Genomic DNA, 11,752 nt, shown 5'->3' with positions numbered 1-11,752 from the left:
GGAGAAAAACGAGAGTGGATGGCGATCGCAGTGACTTCCTTGGATACCAGAGGTCGACATGCAGCCGGGTGGGCGTCGGCGGGTGACGGCGCTCCGTGAGAGGTCAGTTTGTCGGCGCTACTGCTGTGACGACTCTTGCAGCAACACACCACAGGCTCTGATTGCTTCGCAACATGTACGCGCCCAGGAGCTTGCAGGTTTCACCATCTCCTTAGTGCCATTTTGAATTTCCTCCATTCCCAGCCCCGCTGTCCGACGGAGGGTATCATTTGCTCTGACACCTAGGCTACCAGCACTCGGCGAACCGCCAGCTTGTTACAGAGTTCTCCAAACGAGCACTGAATGCCACACACTTAGAGCCGGCCTCGTCATCGCCTATGAGAATCAGCTCCTAGCTCTCAACCTCGTGGTCTCGTGGCCAGGAACGCCTGAGGCTGATCCACGTTCTTAGCTTGAGTCCAACATCGGCGCCAGTACACCCAATGGATATGGCAGTATACCCGTTGAACCTGAAGATCATGTTAAAGCAATGGCAGTCAGCTGTCCTAGAAGACTGGAGGAGACAATCCCTGTAATGATAGTAAGTTCTGAGTCCCTGGAGGACGACTGGACATCCAGTGGTTGCCGCCAACGTGGAAAGGTGATGGCAGGCAACTTGCCTTTTACTTCACGGTGGGTTTGTCGAAGTGTAGAAAATGCGTATCTGAAGATATATTGCACTGGGCAAGTCATTGTCTTTTGACTTTCGCCAGAGAATCACGGGTTGGTGCGGGTGTTGGCTATAGGACTCCGAGAACCAGGCGCATGGCAACCATTATATCGGAAGTTGGTATAACAGTTCCAGTCTGATTATCGCTATGCGGGAGGGTGGAAGATCCTTCCAACCAGCTCCTCAGACCATATCACAATCTCATCACACCGTTCCTTGGGTGCCCCACCTCCGGAACGAAAGATACCCGAGATGTGATCGTCCAGATCCCATGTGTCAACGCAGGTTCATTTACATCGGTTAGGAAAGGTTGCTACCGCTCCCTCTACTGTGAACTGATTTCTATGTAAGCAAGACCTATCAAGTAGGTGTCTATCCGTAATGTCCAGCTGATCAGCACCTATACTAGAGATGGTGAGAGGCATGCTACGTACTAGGTGATGGAAGCTCTGGTAGCGAACGGCCCGTTGTGGAGTTGTCCGCTCCTCCCGGGACTTTTCTGTAGTTACTTAGCTCATGATTTACGCTGCTGATTAACCCTCCGGGCACATACATAACTGGGGGTAATTAGTAGTATGTCAATATGCTAGTTCATCTGGGCCTTATGCACAGGTGTATCACTGTGCCCGCAGTGCTTGTTGCCCTCATTACCTATGCTTTGTCGCCGTCTGGCTTGAAGGCGGCAACCGTCAGTAGCAGAGACGGCCCGGCCCACGGGGGGGAGCTGCGAGTCTTATAATGAACTACTGGCCACAGTGCAATTGATTTGATGTTGGTTGCTCATTCTGATACTGTATGTTAATTTCTTTCAAAGTCTGCTAAGGTCTTGCTCGCCGCACACCCAGCTTACTTTGCTCTTGCCCAATTCCCCTCACTCTTTCACACTCCTCCCTTCGTAGACACCTACGCAGTTCACAATGCTTCCTCTTCCTTGCTGGTCTTGCGTTTGCAGTTCCCTTGTTCTATTTTTGATCATGATACTGGTCCATATGAACAGCATCACCAGAACGAATATAGATAGACATAAAAATAGAACATTTGCTTTTCTAGAGCATGTCAAGCAGCAACGAGTCCCGAAACTACCGATGATTTCTTAGATATGCATTAGTGGGGATAGATTTAGATCAGCGTAGCTTGAGAACGTGGGCATTTGCAGTGCGTATCCGACCCCGAATGATAATAATAGTCAATTTACCCTTGTTCTCATGGTCTGTGTGTGCGACCATTGAACGATAATCGCAACTAATGCATACTGTTTACGAAATTAACAACAGGGTAACTCGATATGGCTTAGGTTCGCGGGTAAATAGATTGATAACGCGTTATTTAGGTGGAGCTTAGTGCAGCCCTGTTATCTAGAGTTGAAGCTATGGCACCCAATAAGATGCAATTCCGGGCGGCGATTCCAGGGCCAGTTGCTAATTATGACCTCTCCTTGCGGTTTATTAATAGGAACAAACCGGGGTAATGGTAGAAGTCGAATCGCTGGAATTGTAGAATCCGGAGCACCCAATGAATGCTGGCCGAACCTATACCGAAGCGCTCCCGATACGGCCGGGCGCGTAGGAGAGTAAGTCCGGGCGGTTACGGGTTGCTAATTAAGGGATCTTCTTTCGAAAAAAAGGAAAGAGAGTTGCGTCGTGCCTCCGGGGCTCCGAGCGTCCACATTTGCATTCTTTCTTTTTCCTTTTCCCCCCACCTTTGCACGGGCCGAGTCCCACTTACTCCGCTGCATGGCAACCAGCACCAACCCCATTTCACCGGTGGGTTAACTACTGGCTTCGACCAAATCAAAAACTAATCCTGGAAGCTTGGCACGTCTCATTTGACGCCCGTTGGGGACGGGTAGCCAATAGCACATATTGAATATCCTTCCCAAATGCTGTGACACAGATCTATTGGGTCACGATTTACCTGGAGGGAGAAATTGGTATCGCCCATGCGTGGTGCGTCGCTAAACATCTCGTTCTCACCTCACCCTTTTTACTGATGATGTGAACGTCTCCCGCATGGAAGAGAAAAAACCACGCAGCTCCATAGTCACTTGTAGCTATAGCATACAGACCATCTAGATTGTGATAGATGTCCTTGCGACCACAATGGTGTGATAGCAATAACCCGGAATGCCCTTCATCTACGCCGCAAGTGTTGGTGTTTTTGGAACTATTGATTGACCAAAGCCAAAAGGAACATTCGCTCGACCAACCCGGCGCCATCTCTACGCGCCGACCTCACGTTCGCGCTAAGGACGAACCAAGAAGACCCTGACAAGAACCTATGAGACCGAGGAAGTTCCCTGCAGCTATCAGAGCTGCGCGTCTAACAGCGCGGGCGTCTCGACCTCCAACGCGCTCTGTCAACCAACATTCCTTCCTCTACTACAGTTCCCGATTTAGCAGCGCCGCGTTTCTATTCACGATCTTCGAGTCTATGATGATTTGCTCTTCGAAATCGGTCCCCACAAGGCGCGCATATCAGACCTGTTTTCGAACAATATCCCTTGTCCATCAACCGCTGAGGTTGGCAAAAAATAGCAACTATCAGACTATGTGTATGCTGGCGCAGGTAAATCGCATACTTTATCATATCGACTATCCAGACCAGAATGGCTTCATAAAGAGCAGCTCGATTCCACTTCAATTCTGTCTTCCATCCTCTCAAGGACTCAAGAGTTGAGACCCCATCCAGAGGATACCAAAGCTTCAATCCATCTTCACACTCTTGTTCTTCGTCTTGTTTCACTTGTTCTTTCGCATTGCTATCAAACCCCAGAAAAAAAAAATCTTATATCAGATATCGTGTCCCGCACCCCACTTTTCCAACGTACTTCAACCATTTCCCCCCTCCTGCGAACTTCTGGAAATGTCTTCTCCAATGGCATCTGGTTCCAACTTCCCGATCTTGGACGATCCTATCATCTCGGATAGGGACAGTCCGGAAGTCACTGCGAGTCCGGCTGCGGTGGACAATACGGAGGTCGCTGGTAGTTCAGAGGCACCCCAGGCTTCTGACAAGCCAAGCGGGTCCTCCAACGGCAAGTCCAGACAGAGGTCTCGCTCAGGTATAAATCCCCTTACAACAGCAGCATTCAGTGGTCACAAAAGAGACAGATCTTAGGCTTACGGCTATGCTCTTGATCTGGTTGCTAATCATGTCACCTCCAGGCTGCTTCACCTGTCGGGTGAGGAGAAAGAAGTGCGACGAGTTTCGTCCAAACTGCGCCGCATGCACCAAGCTTGGGCTGAGGTGTGAATACAGGACTCCTCAGTGGTGGGCGACGGTGGAGATGCGCAAGAGGCAGAAGGAGAGGATAAAGCAGAGAATACGGCAGACCAAGATCATGGAGAAGGAAGGTGGTCTCCAAGGTAAGTCCCACGCACCTTACATATGCCTCATAAGGTGTCCAACCTGGTATCACGTACAGAGTACCGGGATCGGATTTCAGCACTCGCCCGGCGCCCTCCTGTTAATGCTCCCCCTCGCACCCCCCGCCCCGCGTTCGCAGAGCTCCCCCGCGCTGCCAGCCAGTCTCTCCCGACGCCCGTCACCCCCGGTGATGACCAGTTGAAGTCCCAGCAGGATGCCGTGCTTCAGAGCATGGGTCTGGGTTCGTCCCCGACCCTGCCCCAAGGCACTTCGTCCGTTCCGGCCAACACGTTCACATTGCCCATCCTGGGGTCTTCACGGACGTCAGCACTTCCTCCCACACCAACGTCGGCCCTCTCGACTTCGTCTTTCCCTCAGTCCCCGGTTTACCCCCACGCTTGGTCCATGATGTCGAGTCCAGCTATGCCGACGTCCGCGTCTTCCGGTCTTTCGCATTTGCCGCCCTCAACGCCTCTACTCTCCAGCACTGAGTGGAGTCAGCCAAGCCTCAGTCCGGTACAGTCAAGTTCTCACCAGTCTTTCAATCCTGTGGATGGTGGTGCTCCACTGTTCGGAGGGGCCCAGAAGCCTCCTTTATCAGAGACCTTGCGCAGCTTGATCTCGGTAGGAGACCGTGCCCTTCCGCTTCTCGACCACTTCGCCGACCATGTTGTGCATCTCGTTTTCCCGATCCTCGAAGTGAGACCCGGTCCTGCGCTACATACCAAGGAAATTCTCGACCTGATGCAGACCAACAAGTCCTATCTCCACTGCTGCCTGAGTGCATCCGCGATTCACCTGAAGAACAGTCTCCGCCTCAACGACCAGATGGATCATGACATTATGGAGCATCGTTTCACCGCAATCAACTATCTCACTGAGATGTTGGATAACAGCACTGGCCACTCACAGGTAATGGATGCGACACTCGGTCTGATCTACTACCACTCGGCGGTTGCCACCACGGAAGACTATTTGTCTGATATCCCTTGGAGTTATCACTTCCAGGGTGTCTCGAACCTCATCAAGAAGCTCAACTGCGCACCCAGTCCTATGAATATCACACTCATCGCTTGGGTAGATATCCTCGGAGCTACAATGATCGGTGAAACGCCCCAATTTTCCCACACATATCGCCAGAAGCACACGTGCGGCATAAGCTCTGGGCTGCAGCATATGATGGGTTGTGATGATCGCCTCATGTACCTGATTTCGGAGATTGCGTGTCTCGAGTACTTGTGGAACTGTGGGACCATTGATGAGCAGTCACTATTCCAGCACGTTTCGGCTATGAACGACCAGATCAACTGGACGGAGGCCACTGAGTCCCCAATCGGGGCACTCTACGACGTGAGCGGGGCCATCCAGTCAGAAGAGCTGGCCAAGCTTGTGACAGCCATCTTCCGTATCGCGGTTCGCCTTTACTTGCACAGCCTCCTTCCCAATTTCGACAGCTACGACGCCACAGTCTTGAGCTGGGTCGCAGCTATGGGTGATCTTCTGCAGACTATTCCGGCTGGGCCTAGTGGCTTTGATCGCTGTCTTGCCTGGCCATTGTTCATCGCGGGTCTGTACTCCGCTCCCCCCAGTCTCTTCCGGAAGACCCTGGCCGAGAGAGTCGCAGCACTGCGGTTCCTGGGCGACTTCGGAAGTATCGGTCGGATGTATCAAGTCCTGAAGGAGGTCTGGAGGCTTTCAGATGAGACTGGTCGTATTCCTGGAAGCGGTACTAGGCCTCCCAAGAAGTCGACCAATTCGACTCTCAATGATACCGCCACCACTCAGCCGTCACAGCTGATGCAGCGGGTGCAGGAAGTCGAGGAAGCCGGGGATGTCGATGAGCAGGAAGCCGATGAGCAGGAGCAGCAGGAAGTGGAGGAGCCTCAGCAGGAGTCCAAGTACATCCACTGGCGAGAGGTCATGCGGAGCAGGAAGTGGGAGTACCTACTACTTTAGTGGGTTTCCCATTGACACGGCACGAAGATTCTTGCAAAGTTTACCTCCATGAACAGGTGGAAGATGAGATGAAAACGGCAACGATGGGATGAGACGACAAACCGACCGAAGGGGGACAAAGGCGCGCAACTTTATGACTGCATCGATCACAGGTATCACTGACATGTCAACGCACAAAGGTACCGATTGAATGCAGTCTTTCTATCCTTTTCTTACCTATTTCAATTCTCCTTGGCGTTGGCGTTAGTGTTGGCTGTTGGCCGTTGGTTGATGCAGTTGGTCTGGCTTTTTGACATCTGGAGTTTGGTTGGTATTTCGCAGTGGCTATCTGAGGTCTGAGCTTTCTGACATTTGATTTGGAGTTTCGCTGGATTTACGGGGTGGCTGTCTGAGATTATGGAGTTCGGTTGGTATTTTGCAGTGGCCAGTTGATTTCTGAGGTTCTGTTTCCCTGTTGCTTTCTCATTGCGCATCCTATTCCCTCCCTCCCTTCTTCTCTCCTCCTCCCATCCATCCCCTTATCCACCCAAATTTCGTTGCCCTCCTGTTCCAAATTCAAGGTGACGTTGCGAGTCTTGATGCTCCTGGCCCTTTTGGGTTTCCCTTAACATTTTCACTACCATTTCCCTCGTTCCGCACCCTGGCTAGTCAGTGATTATCTGCCTTCTCGCTTTTTTCACCTTGCTCCTTTCTCGCTGATGTTTCGAACCACACCAACTATTCACTTTCCCTGATCTCTATTCTTAGCTCTATTTCACTCTTCTCTTCTTTTTCTTACCCCTCTTTTACTACTTCTTCCACTTCTCCTTGGTGATCTGACTAGCCACCATTTCTCTGCCCCCACACACTTATATATTGACAGTTGTTCATATCTTACGCCATCGTCAATCCCCATCGCACTCTCTCGATGCTTGCTTATATTATTCGTTTATGATTGATGATTAGTATATATTCCCTCGTTATACCATCGTTGTGTTTCTGTTTTTGCTGCTGATTCTACTATCTGTTCTCGCTTTTACTGCTGCTCTTGCTGCTGACTTTGCCGTTCTCACTATATCCTTTCGTTAACTGTCAACGAGGCTCTCTGTTTGCTAGTCAGTTAATGCGAATTTGACCGTTCTGCTGAAAACATCCGCCGTAGACTACACGCCCTAGCTAGAGCAATGCGTAGACATAATCGGCTGTTACTTTACCTTCCTTGGTAGCAAGTGTAAATTTATATCACTCTGATGATTCGGTAATCATCACAATAGCGATTGAGCTTATGGGCTCTTATGAACATCCCATACATGCTCCTCAGAGCTCTGACTACATCGATATCCTCTATTCTAGAAAGCAAAACAGTTGACAAACACAGGCATAATAATGGAATATCATGTACCAGTGCAAAGTACTTTACGCTGGTCATCAGTCAGTCTAATCACTTGTCCATTTCGTCTGCACTACTAGATGCTTCTTGGAACTCATGACAACATTCCCTCTCTATTGAACTAATGAGATCGATTGGTAAGGCCATATACTGAAGCGCTTGTACATTATATAGTTCTCTCCACTCGGTGGAAATACGTATCATATCTTATGGCCAAGTTGACCATCTGATCTATGTATTTCGGTTCATGTAAAGATAACCAGTGTTCCTAGTACTATACTATTCTTCTCGAAAAATAACAACTTGGATGGTACTGGGGTCAGATTCAGAATAGAAAAAAATGTCGTTACTGATAAAGAAAGATTCATAGCAAGACCGGCACACACGTAAGTTATAGTGTTGCCCCTCACATGGGATAAAGCACAATTACATGGAGATAAATCTCCTCATAGGCATTGTAATTCAGCTTTGTCGCGAAATGATAACAAACAGAGATCGCGGATTCGGCAGCTACACTACGACCCAGAATACTTGAAGCGGCTTATTGTAAAATAGTCGACAGATGAGTAGAGTACCTGTGACACAGAAAGAGGATGCACATCTATTGATGCCAAACCACCAACATTGGGAAGAAAAACCTCCAAAGTGGCTCACAAAAACAAAACCAACTCCAACCAGAAGTCACAACTCCCAAAGGTTTACCTAATGCAAGGACGGCAAATGCAAACAGACACTCCAGAATGCAGATGGCAGTCCCCAGGTCTATCGACCTGATCGATGGATGACGGTTTTGAACCAAACAAAACGAGCCAAACTCATGCAAGGGAATAAACCCAACGTTTACTCCTCATGATCCTACGGCTATGACTCGCGCTTGCTAAAAACGTGGTAGGCATCAGAATTATAATTGTGTGGGACTTTTTCCACTCGATCTGAAAGACGACATCGCCATGAAGCAGGTAGATATTAATGTCTACTACCATCACAGGAACATCGTTCTAGACTGCTTTGACTACATTACCTTTGTAAAGGACAAATCACAGAGATAATTAACATACAGACATGCTTCCGCGGCGGCAGCGTTTTGTGGTAGGTCAAGAACTTAGGTCAAGGGAGAGGTGTCTTCAACAGGTAACGTTAGGAAGTGGTATATATAGGAGCTGCAGCGAAGTTCCAAGCCTTCGAGATTCTGAACTGAATCCGACCTACTTAAGTCCACTCGGATATCCAAACGAGCGCTCCATCCCAACCCCCGCTCAAAGGTCTGACGAGCGCTAGTAAGATATGGCCATGTGGCGTTGGACATAAGAATAATGACCACATCTCATAACCAGTACTAGGCTTCCATAGCAGGGAACAAGACTACCAAGAATAAATCTGTCATGAATCTCTCCTTTTCCAAAAACCCAACCTTATATCCGTGCCACATGACAAGTCTTTGTTCCTTCCCGGATGATGTGGCTTCAACTCTTGCCTACTCGCCGTGGAGGATCATCGTATACTTCGCATACAATCATCCTATGTTGGCGTAAATAGTTAAAGCTCACCGATAGGCACGTCCCTGTACTGACACAAACCACTAAGGTATTGTTCATTTCACGAATACCGCTAATCATGGCTAATAGTATCCCACGGAGAGAAGGCTGTTATGTACATAGTTGGCTTCTGATGGTAGCTATCAGTGGAAAAACTTACTTCGTATCTGCGCTCCATGCAGGCCACGAGCTGTCAGCACCCTACTTGACCATACACCAACACTATGGGGTGGTCCTAACGCATTACCAAGACGGAACACACCGCTAGATATTCATATGATAGCCCATCAAATACGACTAAGATGTCCAAAGCCCCAGTCTGGAATCAACCACTAGTAAAACTTCCTAGCTTGGTATTACAGATTGGCCACGAGTCATGGTAGAATCCTTTGAAAGCGGCTGATGCTTGAGCTCCACCTAGCTAGTGAGCTGAATACACTGCCACCCAAAATAACTACCCAGAATCATATGAATAAAGACCATTCTCACCAGCACCTACGCGCTGAAATGTGCATCAGCGCTGTCCAACCGGTGAAGAGAGCCCCCACACGCCCTATCAATGACACAGCCATCATCCAAGCAACTCATTCCTACTATCTATCCCATCATCATCCTGCGCAATAGACTCAATCCTAATCAATATACGCAGAGAGCAACAGTAACAGCACAAGCTTTCCAGTCACTTCCTACGACCCAACCAGCGATGTTTTAATTTACTCGAAACCACGTCAATCTCACCCATCGCAAGCTGTCCATTCCTTCCCCGTGGCGAGCTTACTACCATACAAGCCATCAAATAAACAAAAACAAAAAACAAGCAACAAACAGGAAACCATAACGACATCAATTAGCAACCATCGAACAAAAAGAAAGAAAATAGCACTTTAATCTCATAATGACGACGAAAAGAGAGTGATAAAAAGAAAAAGGGCACGGTATATCAAAACCATACCCATCAAGCGCGTAGACACCCCATCTACCCTATCAGCATCCAAGAAAAGGACGTAGCCGCGCGGACGGCACAGCCTCAACTCATCCAAGCATAGCGGAGGAAAATGCTGACCAATGGCGGTTTCCCACGCGGCTCGCTCACGCGTTGGAAGGAATGCAATCTAGCATTAGTAAGTAATGCATAAGTTCTCCTGTAGGATTGCGTTGGGCTTGGATGCGATTGTTCCATATGGGGCTTTGATTGGGTGAGGGGTTGGACAGGTGGCTGGAGCACGGTGGGAGGATGCGATCCTGGAGGATTCGGAGAAAGAGTTATCTTTCAGTGTTTGGGCTACTTTGGTGTTCTTAGCAGGCAGATTATTCCTTCTGTAGAGTTCGGAGGCTGGTGATTGGCTTTGGTTTAGCTAGGCCTTTTCCTGGTTTGCTGGTTGGTGGTCATAGCGGGGGTTTGTAGAGATCGTATTTTAATTCAAAAGTCATTGCACATGTTATGATACTTTAACGATGGGTAAGCAGATGAGTAATAGATCAAAACGAATGCATCATAAAACGGAACAAAATAGATAACAAATGCCAATCACCAATCATAACGAACAGTAACGCCTTTCCAGTAGTAGTGCCAGACTCAGCATGCATACCCGAGGCTATAACAACGAATGAACCAACCCAATGATAACCCGTAAGACCGCAACCAGAAACCATACAAAGCATAACGCATCACCAGCCATGTATAATGCATCCGTAAACTAAAAGATACAGTGGTTTTGGGTGCTCCTGGATCCTGTCCAGTAGTAACAATAGTGGAACGACATCACCGCGGTGGTCGTCGAACCGTCTCAAGTGTTGCGACGGTCAAGGTTTCTTCTCCGCTTGCCCTGCGGCGGAGGGTCAAGCTGAGGTGCCCGCTTATATTTGATTGTAGTGGTCACGACCTGTCGGACGGTAAAAGAGTTTCCTGTCTCGCTGACAGGGGACTCAAAGGTACGAGTCCGCCAGTCTGAGGGAGAGAAAGGCGAGTGAAGAGGGTGTCCGCTCCGCGGAGACTCAGATGAAGGAGTATAGACGTATGGTGGGGGTAGGCGCATGCGCTGGACAGGACCTTTGGATGTGTACAGGGCATTAGAAGCTTGGTGCAGTGAGTTACTAGCACTCCTTGATGGACGGCTGCTTGGGAAGGTGGTAGACGTGGTGCTGGAAGGCGCAGAGGTAGGAGGCGAACGAGGCTTATCAGCCATGTACTTGTAGAAGTTTGCCCGAGACGTCGTAGGACTGGAAAAGATGGGGCTGAAAGTGTTGAGGAACTCTGTGTATGCAGAGGGAGGAGTGATGGTGGCCTCATTGTCCTCGTCTTTCTTTTCATCGTTGGCAGGTCTGTCCAGGTCGAGACATGTTGTGAACGTCCGCTCACGAAGCTCAGAGGGGAAGGTCAAGTGCTTGGGGGTCGTCGTCAATGGATGGAGTGTTGGTCTTGTTGGAGCCATCTTGAAAGAGGGAAGACGGTAAAGAATATGTTCAAGGAGATGGGTAGAAGTGAAGTTGTGTAGGAGATTGAGGAGATGAGTTGGAAGTATTGAGTGGGCTGTGTGGCAGTTGATTGAGAGATGATGTTGAGAGATGAGGGTTGGACACAGGGAGAGATCGAGCCCTTTATCTAGGCAAGACCGACGAGCGAAGGACTGTCTTTTGTGGTCTTCTGGCAATGGCAGGATCTGTGGATAGGCGTCAGAACCATATACATCCCGTCAGATGTCAGGCGTAAACATACCGAAATTCTGTAACAAACGGTATCAATACAGGGTCTTGCGTATGTATGACCGCCAGGGCCGTATATTACCTAACCTGGCCTGGTTAGCACGTTCAGCTGTC

At 49.1% G+C, this 11,752-nt stretch overlaps 3 protein-coding genes across 3 annotated transcripts; 1 reads left to right on the top strand and 2 right to left on the bottom strand.

Moving 5' to 3' along the window:
* Positions 1-3,583: 3,583 nt before the first annotated feature.
* Positions 3,584-6,268, top strand: BDQ94DRAFT_176785 (C6 transcription factor rosa; the record flags this gene model as incomplete). The annotated part of the gene is made up of 3 exons (XM_026772755.1): positions 3,584-3,770; positions 3,874-4,074; positions 4,134-6,268. The coding sequence occupies 3 exons, from the start codon at positions 3,584-3,586 to the stop codon at positions 6,029-6,031; spliced, it is 2,286 nt and encodes a 761-aa protein (XP_026632061.1). The 3' UTR covers positions 6,032-6,268.
* A 3,296-nt stretch (positions 6,269-9,564) lies between these two features.
* BDQ94DRAFT_132239 (uncharacterized protein) lies at positions 9,565-9,825 on the bottom strand. The gene has a single exon (XM_026764021.1). It carries the CDS (start codon positions 9,777-9,779, stop codon positions 9,615-9,617), a length of 165 nt encoding a protein of 54 aa, XP_026632060.1. The 5' UTR covers positions 9,780-9,825; the 3' UTR covers positions 9,565-9,614.
* Positions 9,826-10,367: 542 nt separating this feature from the next.
* Positions 10,368-11,725, bottom strand: BDQ94DRAFT_132238 (uncharacterized protein). Its single transcript, XM_026764020.1, has 2 exons — positions 11,652-11,725; positions 10,368-11,595 (listed from the first exon to the last, which is right to left on the bottom strand). The coding sequence occupies exon 2, from the start codon at positions 11,365-11,367 to the stop codon at positions 10,723-10,725; it is 645 nt and encodes a 214-aa protein (XP_026632059.1). The 5' UTR covers positions 11,368-11,595; positions 11,652-11,725; the 3' UTR covers positions 10,368-10,722.
* Between the last annotated feature and the right edge of the window lie 27 nt (positions 11,726-11,752).

The sequence above is a fragment of the Aspergillus welwitschiae genome (genome assembly GCF_003344945.1).
Source record: "Aspergillus welwitschiae strain CBS 139.54b unplaced genomic scaffold BDQ94scaffold_1, whole genome shotgun sequence".
NCBI lineage: Eukaryota > Fungi > Ascomycota > Eurotiomycetes > Eurotiales > Aspergillaceae > Aspergillus > Aspergillus welwitschiae.
The sequence above is the reverse complement of the archived record's forward strand: the minus strand, read 5'-3'. Positions and strand labels throughout refer to the sequence as shown.

Coding starts and splice junctions, on each gene's coding strand:
- BDQ94DRAFT_132239 (XM_026764021.1), bottom strand. CDS start 9,779: ATGTCGTTATGGTTTCCTGTTTGTTGCTTGTTTTTTGTTTTTGTTTAT.
- BDQ94DRAFT_132238 (XM_026764020.1), bottom strand. CDS start 11,367: ATGGCTCCAACAAGACCAACACTCCATCCATTGACGACGACCCCCAAG.